Genomic DNA, 14,911 nt, shown 5'->3' with positions numbered 1-14,911 from the left:
TCAGAGGGGATGGCTGTCGCATGGGATCCGTGGCCAAGCTCAGGAATTAGGCTTCCTTTCTGGTCCATCCCCTGTACCTCCCCAGAAGGTAGGGAGGAGTTGGCGCCCGTGGGGGGAGGGGCGGGGAAGATTCATCAGAAAAATTTCTAGGAGGGACGGGGAGTGAGTTCTTGCTGGGCAGAGTCAGAATTAAATACGATTGCTAGAAGGTGCCCGAGGAAAGGAGATTCACCTCTGTGGGTTACACTAACAGGGTCCTTGGAAACACGGTGGTGCTGGCAGCCTCTGGCCTCCTGGTGCAAAAATGCCAGAGGCAGACACCTAGGAAGCGAACTGGGTACCTCGCGTCCATCTGGGGAGACCAGCCTCAACGGTGGCCATCCTAGAACACCGTGACTGGCAGGGTAAAAGGCACTCCCCCCGACCTGCGGCTGCCTCTGAAGTGCAAGGCCTTGTCCCGCACCTGTCCGGGTGGACTGATCATTAACCAGGACTTCCTGCTCGCTGATGTCACGGGGCGGGGCCTGAGCCGGCTGTGGGTGAGCAGGGGTTAAGGGGAGGGGCAGCCCCAGGAGCCCAGCCCCCACCCCTGCGACCCTGAAGTGGCCACTCTGGGGAGGGGAAATGCCGGACCCAAAGGCTAATGATGGCCTGGGGTGGGGGATGATAGTTGTGCCACGGCACAGCACTGTTCTGCGCCCAGACCCAAGGTTCCTCCAGATCTCGGGCGGCAGCTGGGTGTCATATCAGCTAATTTGGAAGACCCCGCCAGTTCTGACCCATCATCTTGGTTACCCAGGGGTCCCGCCCACACATCTTGCAGACCCACATTCACTGGGGACCCCGGCAGGGGTCTTGTCCTCCCCATCTTGAGTTTTGTTTTGTTTTGTTTTTTAATTGATTTTAGAGAAAGAGAAACATCGATTTGTTGTTCTACTTAATTATGCATTCATTGGCTGATTCTTGTGTGTGCCCTAACTGGGCGGGGATCGAACCTGCAACCTTGGCGTATGGGAAGAACACTAACCAACTGAGCTCCCCAGCCAGAGTCAACATCTTGAGTTTTTAAAACCCTAGTTCTTGGACTGAGGGGTCCCACCCCCTCCCCCAGCCATCAGGTCTCAGGTGTTCAGTCACCCCTGGCACTGCCAGCCTGGGCTCTGGGCAGGGCTGGGAAAACCACCCCTGATTAAATACACCAGGCGATAAGCCTGGGGCAAGCGAGTCGCTGGATGGTGTAACGTGCCTGTTCAACCCTCTTGGGCAGTCTTGTGGCCGCCCCAGACACAGCTCTGCAGACCCAAGCACTAGGTCACTCTCCCTCCCCCATCCTCAGGGCCAGAGGACTTCAAATACAGAGCCCTCCACCCCAGCGGGGGTTAAAGAGCTGTGGAGGACACCTGGTCCTTTAAGAACAGCTGGTGGGTGGGTGGGGGGCAGGGGAGTCATCCCTAGCCTGGCCCGGTGTGTGTATTCTAGATAGAGGTTGGGTTAACCATTAACAGAGCAGAAGACCTGACCTGTGTGGGTGTGAGGGGCTGGATCAGCCCCCCTCCCCCAATGCCAGGGTGGGCCCAGAGTGAAAGGGGTCCTGGATCTATTGGGGGGATCCATGAGGAAGTGACGAGGCTTCCAAAAAGAGAGAGAAAGACCCCAAAAAGACCGAAAGAAAGGTGGGGGACAGCAGAGGTGGGGAGGGAGATGTAGAGAGACCCAGTCACTGAAAGAAAGAAATCAAGAGAGAGAGGAGAGCTCAAGGGACCCTCAGAAGTGAGGGGGATGAGGAGGCAGAAACAGAGAGACAGACGTTGAGAAAAGAGAAAGAAATATCCAGATACAACGACAGAGACAGAAGGAGGGGGAGACGAGACTGAGGTTGGGAGAGGGATAAAGAGCAAAGGAGAGAGAGAGACTGGGAAATCAAAGAGGTACAGGCATGACCAGAGAGTTAGGACATCTTCAGACTTAACAGTTCCAGGAGAGGGAGAGAATGGAGCCCTGCGATGAAGGACGAGCTCCATCTGTCATGGTCATGCGGTCCCCTCAGAAAGGCCTGCTCAACGCCTACTCCTCCAGGTCACAGTTCAAGGGACACCTCCTCCAGGAAGCCCTCCTTGACACCCCAGTCTGTGTCAGGTGCCACTTCTGGGCCGTGACAGACCCAGCACATTCTGAATCATCACTGGGGACTGGATTGCCAGCGTCAGCCCGACCAGGGCAGGGCCAGGTGTCTCAGTCCCCACTCTGTCCCCAGCAACGCCCCCCGCACAGGGCTAGTGTAACGGCTGCATAGATTAATTGTCTCCTCTCCTTCAATAAATGTTTGTGCAGCATCCACTGTGTGACGAGCACTGCGGTGAGTGCTGTGGACACAGCAGGGCACAGACTGCAGCCCCTGCTCTCGTGGAGCTGATGTTCAGGTGAGAGGTACAGAGAGTCCCGTAAAATGTGACAGCTGGGGAGCAGGGAGTCCTAAGAAGAAGAAACAAAAGCCAGAGAAAGGGGATAGAGAGTGGTGGAGGTTGCTACTTAGCAAGGGAAGTAGGGAAGGGCTCGCCGAGGAGATGACAGTAAGAACGGAAGGAGACGAGGGAGTGAGTCAGGAGAACCCGGGAGAACAGCATGTGCAAAGGCCCTGAGGTGGGAGCCTGCTCTGCTTGCTCCAGAAGCAACTGCGTGGCCAGTGCGGCTCTGAGGTTAGAAAGACAGTAAGGGAGCAAGGGGGCCCTGCAGGCGGTGGTAAGGACTTTGGATTTAGTTTTGAATGGGGTAGAGGTGTTCAAGCACAGAAAGGAGGGATGGAGCCTATGAGGCAGAAATGGCAAAGCACCTCGCTTATCTGTGTGTCCAGGGCTGAACAGACAACCTAGCACATCTGCTCGATGGCAGTGAGCACACGAGTGAACTAGACCCAGACCGACAGAGAAAAGGTCAGAATGGCATTACAGGGACAGACAGGTTCCCAGGGATAGGCCAGGTAAGGACCCAGGGACGCCCAGGGACAGCAGACACAGACAGACAGTAGCCCAGCTGAGAAGTCCCACTTCTTCCAGAGCCCTCCCCACCCGGAGAGCTTCCCTGAAGCTGGAAAAAAAACCCCAGGCTCCCCTGCCCGCCTCACCCGTGGCGTGCCCACTCACACCTCAGGCAGAGGAAGCTGGCAGGCCGCACAGGAACCTTTTGTGCGGGGGGGGTGGAGGCGGGCAGGCAGCAGGGACGAAGGGAGAGGAGTGGCGGGCAGGCAGGCAGCGGGCAACAGCTACACAAAGGCCCCAGTGTCTGCCCTCCTGCCCCCGGGTACAGATATAAATAATACGTATATATATCTTTATATATATATATATATATATATATATATATATATATATATATATATATACACACACACACACACCAGCGGGCTGGGGGTGGGAGGCTGGGGGCCACACTTCCCCAAGGGCCCGGGCATGATCTTGTGGCCGAGGTCTGATCTTGTGGGGGCTGGGGGCCCTGAGACACACAGACACTGTGGCTGACACTGAGAGACTGGAGTCAAGAGGGACACGGCGACAGGAGAGAAGGAAAGTTACAAAGCGTGAGAGAGAGAGAGGCAGGCAGAGAGGGCCCTGGAGTGAGAACCTGCAGGGAGAGGGGGCTGATGCAGAGACAGAGCAGGAAAATGGGGACACCAAACTTCACTGAGAAAAGACAGGAAAGTTCGAGGTAGAGAGACAGCGGCAGAACGCAGACAAGGGTCATTCCAGAGAAAGGCAAAGCCACAGAGAAGCCAGGTGAGAGGAAGTGAGGACAGAGACAGAGAGGCCATCAGACACCCAGAGAGGCACACACAGAGAGAGAAGCAGACAGACAGACAGACAGGGCAGGGCCAAGGTTGGGGCTTGGGGAGGCTGGTGACTGTGGGGTGGGGGGGGGGGACGGGACCAGGGCCTGTCTCCAGTCTGGGGGCACTGCCTGTGGGACTCCGGTCCAGCCCAGCCCAGGGCAGGCCTCGCGGCAGGGCGGGGGTGTGGGAGGCGGCCCTCGGTTCCGGATCTCGGTGTTTACCTGGGGCAGGCCTTGCAAACAGGCGCCCAGCCTGGTCCTCAGAGGGTGGGATGGGATGGGCCCCGCTCTGGCACCAGTGGCCCTGACACACCCACCTGTGGCCTGGGCGGTGAGTAACCCGGTGACACCTGGACAGATGGTGACACATTGAGGGGCAGACATGGTGACACACAGAGACAGATATAGGCAGACCCGAAGTGTTAGAGACATAAACAGACACATGAGCCCAGTGACAAAGACACACTGTGACAGACACAGGGACAGGCACACGGTGACAGAGAGCAGGACGCACTGACAGGTAAACGTGTTGTTAGGCCCAGAGACACAGCAACAACACACCACCGGTGACAGGCAGAGGACACAGGGACAGGCACACAGAGGAAAATGACAGAACAGTGACACCCACGTGCACACAGGGACCCGAACAGCAACAGCTGCAGAGACCCTGTGCCTGACCCCGACGCAGAGGTGTACAGGCGCAAACACCACGCGCTGACGCAGTGACCAGGGACATGTCACAGTTGACATGTCATAAGCCCTAGGACACAATGACAGCAGGATACACACATGACACCCAGTGACACGCTCACACACACACGCACGCACACACTCTTGACCGGCCCAGACTGCTGCCTTCCAGAGCGCCCCCACCTGCAGCAGGCTGTGGCAGGAGCGGGGGCAACGATGGGGGCCTGGGGACACCGGGGCCCCTGCGCTGCTGTCACCCCTCCCAGGCTCTGGAGCAGCCCGGCGGTCCAGGGTTCTGACTCTTTGCCGGACCAGTGGGGTCTGAGTCCCCGTTTCCCAGCTCACCCCTAACTGCGTGGTGGGGGACAAGTGACTTCCCCCCTCCGTGCCTCAGTGTCCCCTGTAATAAAATGGGGTGCGGGAAGCGTTCGGTTTACGACACGTCAGGTGCTCACATGACGCCTGACATATGGTAAACCCTGGTGGCTATTACCACTTTCATCTTTATCACCTCTTGTCTTTATCACCTCCTGCCTCCGATGCAGATGGCCCTCGGCCCACAGCGGGGACGCTGCTCCGGCCCCGTTCCCCACCCACCGGCCCTTCCTTGGACCGTGTCACCTCAGGCCCACGAACTGCGTCTAGGCCCACGTGCTCCCAGCCCAGGCTCCCCTGTGTCCCCACAACCATCCCTCCATCCCTGATCCCTGGCGTCCTCATGTCTGTCCATGCGTCCCACGTCTGACCGTGGTACTTTTCCACGCTGGACACCAGCCGGCTGTCCCTGGGGTGGGGGTCACACCTGCCCACGCCAGCCGAGCTGGTGGCCACTAGACACCCTGACGGATGGCCCCACCCTCCCCCCAGGACCCTACAACAACACCCGCCCCTCCGGCCACCTGAGGTCCCCACTGGGGCGGCCTGAGGCCCAAGCCTGGGGACAGGAAGCCCCAGGCCTGGCCGCCCTGAAAGCCTCTTTCAGCCTGGGCCTCCTCCCGCTGCCACCGACTCCTCCTGCGGAATAATATTTGGGCTGTTGGCCGGGTGGGGGGCGGGGGCCAGATCCGGAGGCCGCCTGGGAGAAGCCAGAAACCGCAGGGCTTCCTGCCTCAGGCCGGCCGCTCCGACTCAGGGAGAGACCCCCAGGCCCGAGGGAGGGGGGCGGGCGCCCAGGGAGACTGAGGGCCTTTCTCTCGGCCCCAGTTGTTTTTTCCAGGAACCGGGAGGAATTCCCCAGCCTGCCCAGGACAGCGAGGCTGGTGGGACGGCTGACAGGGAGCCAGCACGGCAGGGGGCGGGGGTGACACGCAGCCGGCAGGGCGGGCACAGCGACAGAAATAGAGGGCCCGGCCAGTGCGAGGTGGCAGGTAGGGGTGGAAACTTAGGGAGCTGGGAGAGGGAGACCGGAGCAGGAGGAGAGAGGCCCGAAATCCTAGGAGTTGAGGGCACATGGACCCCAAAGGAAGTCCCTTAGAGAGTCCCCTCGAGAGAAAAGAAAGACCTGGAGACCCAGGGAGAGGGACGGACTCAGGCAGAGCCACACAAAGAATAAGAGAGAGAGAGCAAGGCAGACCATGTAAGAGACAGATGTAGAGAACGAGTGAGTGGTTTCAAAAAAAAAAAAAAAATCAAGGTCCAGAGAGCTGGCAGGGTGGCTCAGTTGATTAGAGCATCATCCCCATATGCCAAGGTTGTGGGTTCAATCCCCGGTCAGGGCACATACAAGAATCAACCAAGGAATGCATAAATGAGAGTGTGTCTGTGTGTGTCTCCTTCTCTCTCTCTCTCAGTCTCTCTCTCTCTCTAATATCAATAAATAAAAAATAAATAAAAATTAGAAAACTAAAACAAAGGACACAGAGAAAGGATTAGGGACAGAGCGATCGGAGAGAGATGACACCAAGGGACACAGAGAAAGACGGACACCGGAACTGGGAGAGACATCACACTCACACACAGATGGATGAACAGATGGCCTTTGGTCTTTGGGTGACTGAGTAACTGAATGAGTGGTAGGGAGCCGGTGACCAGGAAAGACAAAGGTGACATAAGGAAAGACACATCTCAGACCAGCCCTGCCCACCTGCTCCAGGCCGGCTGAAGGGCCCTGGTCCAGTCCCTGCCCATTCTGGGCCTCAGTTTTCCGCTCAGTGAAGCAAGGGGCGGGAAGTGCAGAGTTGTGTTCCTGAGAGAGCCATGTCCTCAGAACATCTGCGTGACGGACAGACAGACAGACAGACTCCGAGCCCAGGGAGAGACCTGAAGGGACAGGCCCCTGGGGCCAGAGGAGAACCCAACTCCCTCTCCACACACCCTCCTACAAAAGTGACAGACACACACCAGGGCCAGCCGACCACGGTGACAGGCACACACAAGCACCAGCAGCCTTACTTTTCAACACAGACAGGTGTGGACACAGAGACACACATGCAACATGCCATGACATACCCGCCCACCACATGGATGTTGTCACACACAGACTCTTGCATGCCACGGGTCCACAGACATGCCAACATACAGAGACCCAGGGGGCCACTCTTGTGACACGGGGAAGACACACGTGCCAGAGCCTGCTTCCCTGTGGGCCACGGAAGCGCACACCCAGAGCGGGGACAGACCGCAGACCCACACGATGAGGGACAGAGACCATCATCATCGGTGCCGCCCTGTGGGGCCTCACCAGGTGCGATGAGGGCCCAGGGCGCGCACACACGCCGACTCGGGCTCCGACACCCAGTCTCTTTCCAGGAACACCGAGCCTGCCCCTCTCCTCCTCCATGGCCGAACGCAAAATCAAGCAGCCCCTGGGGTCCCCGAGCCTCAGAGCTGGGGGGGAATCTGTGCAGTGGGGGTGGGGCGATGGCCTTGGTCACTGCACAGCCACCTCCCCCTGCTGCCCTGGCCCCGCGGCTGCGGGGGCTGCTATCTGTGAGCAAACTGTCCTTGGGGTCAGGGACAGCCAAGAGCCAAAGGTCAGGTCGATGCCTCCCCCGGCCCCTCCCCCACAGGCAGCCAGCTCTTGGGGGCAGGAAGGAGGGGGGTCAGGGAAACAGCAATTCAGGGGTTCAAGTTCCACAGGGCCCATCCACCAAGGACAAGAGACATTCTGTGTGAGGCAGAAACGGTGCCTTTAATGTTCAAACACAGCCAGCATCCCACTTCCCAGGCAAGACCCAGACTTCAGTAGAAATTGCCCGCCCCAGCAGTCCTTCCTGATCCCTCCTGGACCAGAGCAGGGGATGGGCTCCAGGGAGAATCGAGGGCACGCTCCTCTCCATCCCTCCCTCAGCTCACACCAAAGGGACAGTGATTATTATGTCCACCAGCCAGCACGGTGGCCGCCGTAGCCCCCAGTGGACCAAAACAGATGTTAAGTGGGATGGTGGCCAACTCGGCACCTACCAGGCCGAGAGGTCCACCCCAAAAAAGTGATCACAGCACCCAACGGGCCAAAGAAGATGCACCTGAACTAGCATCACCTTGGCAACCAAAGGGTCAGCCGAGAGGACGTCCATCCCTGTCCAAAGGGCCAACCTGGATGTCATCCCCGATGGGGGCCATTCAGGAGTGCCCAGTGGGTCGACCAAGTATATCAATCAACATGGCAGACTTCACAGTACCCGACGGACTGCCACGACGCCCACAGAAGCGGCAGTCACCACAGTAAGCAAGAGACCAGCCAAGATGTTGAAGTGGCGGGGTCGGACGCAGCGTCGCGGGGAGAACCAGGCCCCGCCAGCTCGCCGGCGTCAGCTACAGCCGAACCCCACCCGCCGTGGCCCTGGCCCCCGCTAGGAGGCGTTCAGCACAGAGCGGGAATAGAGGCCCTGGTAGTAGACCCCGGGCTCTCCGCCCTCTGCCCCGTAGCCCCCAAACCCCACGTCCAGCTTGGGAGGTGCTGGTGTCTGTTCCGACATCAGGTTGTTGATGGAGAAAGGGTGGTTGAAGTTGTAGGGGGCGTCCAGCTTCAGCTCCCCCGGGAGCTCCAGGCCAGTGAAGTAAGGTGTGGAGGAAGGCGGCGAGCCACAGTCCAGAGCCCCCACGTCCTCCCCACCCTGGGCCTCAGGCTCGGGGGGTGGGGGCTGGGGCTGCGGCTGCGGCTGCGGCGGAGAGGAGACGGTGGCAACCGGGGTGGCGCTCGAGGCGGCGGATCCTGCACCGTTCCTGGGGGCGGAGGTCCCGCCGCCGCCTTTCTTCACCTTCTCCTCCAGCTTGAAGCGCTTCTGGCGGCGCAGGTAGCAGCCGTTCTCAAACATGTTCCCTGAGCTGGGGTGCAGGGCCCAGTAGGAGCCCTTGCCTGGCTTGTCTGGGGAGCGCGCCACCTTGATGAAGCAGTCGTTGAAGGACAGCGAGTGGCGGATGGAGTTCTGCCAGCGCTGCTGGTTCTCCCGGTAGTAGGGGAAGAGGTCCATGATCCACTGGTAGATCTCGCTCAGAGTCAGCATCTTGCCCGGCGCCTGCTGGATGGCCATGGTGATGAGCGAGATGTAGGAATACGGCGGCTTGGCGTGCGCCAGGGACCGCCGGTACCCTTTCGGCATCTCTCTCCCGTGCACCAGCCCCGGGCCCGGTCCCGGGCCCCCGTACCCTGAGCTGCTGCCTCCACCACCGCCGGCACCCAGGCCTGGGAAGGTGGGGCCCAGGGGTGCGGTAGGAGCTGGGGGTGCCAGGGGTCCTGAGGGCAGTGGGGAGGCAGGGAGCCCCCCAGGGGAGTAGGGAGAGCTCAGAGGGTTCAGGGTCATGTAGGAGTTGAGGGGAGCCATGGTGGGCACTGGGGTCACTGGAGAGTAAACCTGCATGGATAGAAAGAGACGGAGAGGGGTCAGTGCGGCCCCACTCGCTGTTCAGCACAGGGTTGCTGGACCCACTGTGTTTGTCTTGTCGAGACTATGAGTCCCTTCCGTCCTTACTTTTCTCCGTTAACAGCTGTCTCTGGAAGTCTCTCTCTCACCCCTCCTTGTGCACCGCCCTCCACACTCCAAGACACCGAAGCTCATGCTTTAAGCGGTTCTCAAAGTGTAGCCCAGGGGACACCCTGGGGCATCTTGGAGATTTTTCTGGGGTTTAGGCGTCCAGAGGTCAAGCTGCTTTCCCATGGAGCTAAGATATGACTAGCCTCCTTCCCTCTCCTTCCCTGCTGAGTGTGTGGGGGAGGTTTCGGAGGCCAGGGGACACTCGACCCCGCGCCAGACCGAACGCAGACGCGGCTGCGAGAATCCCGCTCCTGTCTGTGCAAACGACACTGAAGAGATTCGAGACACTGTGACGGTGCCACTCCTCTCACTCTGAGCTCCAAAATGTCACTACTTTAATAAAAATACATCATTTGCACTAACAAATCATTGCTATTTTAGAACTAATTAATACGTTAAAAATTTTTTCTGTTTTTATTTCCTATAAGGTCATCATTAGGATAGCCATAACCCACACCCACAACAACAACGTGCGGTCCTCAATAATTTTTAAAGGTGTTAAAAGGTCCCGAGACCGCCAAACTGACCCCTGCTGACTTATTGAATAACTGAATCTATACATGTGCACTCTCTCCATCTTTTAAAATTACAATCTTTAGGTTATAAAATTACAATCTTTAATAGGCCACAAATGTTTGACTGTTGCCCTGACCAGTGTGGCTCAGTTGGTTGGGCGTCACCCCACAGAGTGAAAGGTCGCGGGTTCGATTCCCAGTCAGGGCACAGGCTCAGGTTGCCAGTTCTGTCCCTGGTTGGGGCGCATACGAGGGGCAACCGATCAACTGATTGATGCTTCTCTCTCTTTTTCTCCTTCCTTTCCCCCTCTCTAAAAATAAAATGAACAGATCTTTAAAAAAATGTTTAACTACCAGAAATCATGTTCAACCTCATCATCTAATTACTATATACAGGGTCCCACAGAAATAACACCTGCTTGAGTGTGGCTGGTAGGATAATAATATAGGTGTAATAATTTATAGTTTAAACTTGAACATTTCACCTAAAATGTCATATGGTGTGCTTCAGCATGAGAGTATTGCTACAGAATTACATGCCTATGATTTTGTAATGAAGAGGGGCGTTACTTCTGCCAGACCCTGTCTATATCATCAAATCGAAGGCATCGCTGTTTTAAACTGCGGTATTCAGTATCAGTAAGAATGCAGGGGGGAACCCACTGTGAGTTTTATAATCCCTAAGCACCACTGGCTGTAAAACCCATTCCGTTCTCAGAAACATTCAGAAGGGGAAAAATGTGCATCAGTGAAACATAGGAGACATTGCTGTCTCAGTAACTCCCCACACAGCCTTCCTTCCATCCACTCAGCGGGATTTCCCGGCCGCCTGCTCCGTGCCTGGCGCTGCTCCCGGCACGGCGCGCAAAGGCCCCCTCTCATCTTCACAGCCACACTGGCACTGTGCGGACGTGCCGTGATGACCCCCATTCTACGGCTGAGCAAGCCGAGTCCCAGAGAGGTTGTCGGGACCACACAGCCAGGAAGAAGCAGAACTGGGATTCTGAGTCCCACAGACCGGCCTTCTGGACCAGGCTGTGAAAGCCGTGAGCACGCCGACTGACACACCTGCCCTCACACAGCGGACAGTCCCGCAGGAGGGGAACGAGAGGGGGAAAGTATGAAGTGTGGTGAACGGTGGTTTCTCTCCCTCTGTGTGTATTGACTCCTTCCATCTGCTGTCTTCCATCCTCCCCCCGTCTGTCCTCCGTCTGCCGGGCTCCCCTGCTCCCCGTCCCCGTCCCTGTTCCCGCTGGGGTCTCATGGCCTTAGGGGTGCTGCTCTAGCTTTGCGGGAGCCACCTTTGCTGTGAGGTAGTGGGTCCCCTCTCTGCCCCGTCACTGTAAGTGTGTGTAGGTCCCAATGTCCAGAGAGCAAAGGGAACTGCCAGGGTCACCCTGGACGTCAGGGACAGTTGGCAACCAACTCGGGTCTGAGTTCCAGTCAGAAACTCTCTCCTCGGTCTGTCCTGTGTCCATCCAGGGCCTCTCTGACTCTCTCCGTCTCCATGTCTGTCTGTCCACTTCTCTCCCTGTCTCGTTCCCTCCACGCTCCTTTGCTCTCCCACCGCCCTTTCCCACTCTGTCTCGTTCTGCTCCCCACACTCTCGGCCCTCATCGCTCCCCATCTCTTTCCTCCCCAGGGTCTCCCCTCTGCCTTCCTCTGCTCCTGCTTCTCCCTAACCTCATCTCTCTCCCCCCCACACCCTATCTCTCCCTCTGTCTCTCTCTACCCTGCTCCTCCGTCACCCCCCCTTCCTCCTTCAGCACACCTTCATATCCACCCATCTGCCTTCTTCCCTCAGCATCTGCCAATGTCCATAAGCCTCACACTGAAATCAATGCCACAGCCACTTCCCTCCCCCATGCACTGGTGCCCCCACCCCGCTAGCTAGATTTGCCCCCTCCCCAGAATAAGAGATAAGAGGAGAAGGGGACAGATTCACGGGATCTACAGAAAGTTCCTAAATCCCTCTACAACCCCCTTCCCACTTTTCCAACTCAGTCAGACCTTCTTCCATCGCAGTGTATCACAGAGGAAGACAGATGGGGACCCCAAGGCCCTCCTTTCCTGGCTACCTACCCGTCCGGAAGTTCTCCCTGAGGTCTGACCTCCAGCACTCCAGCTGCCCTAATCCACCATAAGCTTTCCCACGCCCCGGGGCTGGGATGAACCCCCAGTGTCCGGGTCTGAGCCGGATTTCCCTGCCAGGGCGGGGCTGAGATTGGGGGGAAGCCCTCAGAGAACCTGCACCCCCACCCCGGGACTGAAATTTCTCCCCTTTCATTTCCTTATTGTCTCTGGGGGAGGTGTGGAGCAGAGGAAGGCAGTGTGAAGCCAGAAGCCTGGTTTCTAGTCCCAGTCTCCACCCAGGACCTCAAGCGGCCCCCAACTCTCCAGGAAGCTTCAGGTTTTCCATCTCTAAAAGGGGGGAGGAGTCGGACCAGCTGATGTGTGAGAACTGGAGGCCAGCGGGACAATTTCCTTCCAGACAGGGAGCCAGCCTGGGGGTGTCAACATCACCCTAGCAAGAAGGCAAGGAGGGCTAGAAGCAGTATGGGGCACCTCTCAGGTCTCAGTTGCTGAGTGAGTGCAAATGTTTCTTTCCCCACTGTTCTCATGCAAGGGAAGGAGGTGGCTCAGCTGAGAAGGCTGGGGTGACCCTCAGACAGTATTTCCATCTCCAACCCCAACCCATAGATCGACTCTCCCAAAATAGGTCCCCAAGGGCTGATCATCTCTAGACTGTCCTTCAATTTCTGACACAATTTCCACACAAATTGTCCCCTCAACTTCAGACTCCTCCATCCTAGACCCCGCCACAATTTACTTAAGATGTGCCCACCTAAATATTGATTTCTAGTTGGTTCCCACAAATCCTGTTCCCAGTCTCTGAACTCTCCCGGGGTTCAGCTGGGATTCCCTCGCCATCTGGGAACCTTCACCTCCAACCTAGTCTCTGCCTTCTGACACCTCCAGCCACGGATCTCCACCCTCTCCGCACTCCCAAACCCCTCCCTGGTCGGCTTGCCCCACCCCACGTGCACCTCACACCTCGACAGCCCCAGGGCTGGCCTCTCCCTGGCACCGTGCCAAGCCTCACAGGCCTGGGGATCCAGGAGTCTCACCCTACAGTGCAAACCCCAGACCCGTACTCAGGCACGCGGGGGCCCCTGTAACCCCCAGATCTCAGTCTCCTTGGAGAACTCAGCCATTCCAGCCCCCCTCCCCCACCTCAAGCCGAGAGCCCCCTTCCGGGTTAGGAATTGAAGTGTCCAGATCCCAGGGAACCCTCACCTAGAACCCTGCTCCCCTCTCCACTTCACAATGATGACTACAGAGAGAGTGAGCTGAGGAAGAGTCCTTGCAGCAAGAGGAATGCAAGTTAGACTTGGGGGAGGACTTTCTGTCCGTTGGGGTGAGGGAATTAAAGCTATACCCCGCCCCCCTAATCCAGGGTGGTCTAGTAAGAAATGGGGCTGGTGAGGACATTAGCAATTACTGGAGATTACTGGAAGAGGTGTGAAACCTGAAACCCGCCAGCCTCTCACAAGTAGAATCCCCGCTGAGGGTCTCTAATAACAATTAAACCAGTGAAGTTCAGTTGGAAGGGGTAAGGGTCAGGAGTAGAGATGGGGGGTGGGGAATGGAAAATGACCCCTCTCCTACTCTCCCGCTCCCAACTCTGCCCCCCTTTATCTGAATTCCAACTCTAACCCACCTGTTATTTCATTCTCTCAAAAACCAAACTCTACCTCTTATCCCTAAGCACTAACTCTTATCTCGGACCTTATCTTAGATCCCACTCTATCCCTGAACTCCAGTTCTAATTTCTAGGCCGGAACTCCCATCTTTAACACTAGATTCTAACCCCGAGCTCCCATCGCAGACTTCCCTTAATGGTGACCTCCCTCTCCCACCTTTTAGTTCCTTGTATTTTCCCCCGATTTTGACCCGCTTCCTAATCCCTCAGCGCTGCCCCTATCCTGCGATCCTGGAGGTCTGATTCCTAGCTTTGGTTCGTTAATTTCGCTCGCTTTCATTTGGAGTCGCCAGCGTCGAACCGTCCCATTTAAATTGTGTCCTGACCCTTGCCTAAATTTTCCTGACTCCCATTTATCCCTCACTCCGACTAACCTACAGAAACGGCGCTCCCTCACTCCTACACCTGGTCTCCGAGTCTCTAGTTCCTCTGCTCCTCAACTCTAGTTGGGACCCACATTTGAGCCCACACCCCGATCCCTGACCCCATTTAAGCCCGCACCTTAATTCTTGTCCCCCACTTCCCGCTCCGCCATCCCCGCGGACACACCTCGCCCGCCTCCGGGTAGTAGCTCCACTCCGCCAGGTCATGAGCCTCCATCTTCACCGAGCCCAGCATCCCCCGGGCCTGCGCCCCCACCTGCCCCCGCTGCGGCCCGGGGGGGGAACCAAGCGCTTCGGATCTCCCAGCCCGCACGGCCCGAGTTCCAACCGGTAACCGCCCGTCCGACTGCCCTGGGTCCCCGCCGTCCAGGGCGCCGCGGGAGGCGGCCAAGCTTTATAGCAGGGACACCCCCCCCCCCCACTCCCGCCGCTCCCGCCCTCCTGGGCTCCCCTCCCGCGCTCGGAGTGGGGCGCCCCCTGCGGGATTGCAAGGAGATAGACCTCAGGCGCCGGGAGCCGCAACCCCGGGACACGAGAGCTGGACAGGTCTGAGGAGTGAGGGAGCTACTGGTAGGAGACACTGCTGATTATAAAGACCCTGAAGGCACAACTCTGGGGCCCTTCTACCCCAGAGGTTTTCAACATCTCTACAGGGGAAGGAGAATAGCCAGAGCTCAGCATGACCGCTGCGGAGGAAAGGGGCCTCGGAGCGCGGTAGACTCCAGGGTTCCAGATATGCGGCTGTGAAACCGAGAAGAGACCCTC

General features: G+C 57.7%; 1 protein-coding gene across 2 annotated transcripts; it reads right to left on the bottom strand.

The window, feature by feature from the left end:
* Positions 1–7,621: 7,621 nt before the first annotated feature.
* FOXA3 (forkhead box A3) lies at positions 7,622–14,519 on the bottom strand. Of its 2 annotated transcripts, none has more exons than XM_045845220.1 (2): positions 14,265–14,519; positions 7,622–9,305 (listed from the first exon to the last, which is right to left on the bottom strand). In XM_045845220.1, the coding sequence occupies exons 1-2, from the start codon at positions 14,379–14,381 to the stop codon at positions 8,304–8,306; spliced, it is 1,119 nt and encodes a 372-aa protein (XP_045701176.1). In that variant the 5' UTR covers positions 14,382–14,519; the 3' UTR covers positions 7,622–8,303. The 2 variants fall into 2 exon arrangements, with proteins under 2 accessions (XP_045701176.1, XP_045701177.1); XM_045845221.1 differs by having other exon boundaries at positions 14,313–14,519.
* Positions 14,520–14,911: the final 392 nt, after the last annotated feature.

Source organism: Phyllostomus hastatus, unplaced genomic scaffold (assembly GCF_019186645.2).
Source record: "Phyllostomus hastatus isolate PE091 unplaced genomic scaffold, TTU_PhHast_1.1 phas_contig_468, whole genome shotgun sequence".
Lineage (NCBI taxonomy): Eukaryota > Metazoa > Chordata > Mammalia > Chiroptera > Phyllostomidae > Phyllostomus > Phyllostomus hastatus.
The sequence above is the reverse complement of the archived record's forward strand: the minus strand, read 5'-3'. Positions and strand labels throughout refer to the sequence as shown.

Bases quoted from the DNA above. Each gene is read 5' to 3' on its own strand.
- FOXA3 (XM_045845220.1), bottom strand. From the start codon at position 14,381: ATGCTGGGCTCGGTGAAGATGGAGGCTCATGACCTGGCGGAGTGGAGC. The intron at 9,306-14,264 runs GTGCGGGCTTAA...CTATCCATGCAG, and splicing joins AGTGGGGGACAAGAATTAAG to GTTTACTCTCCAGTGACCCC.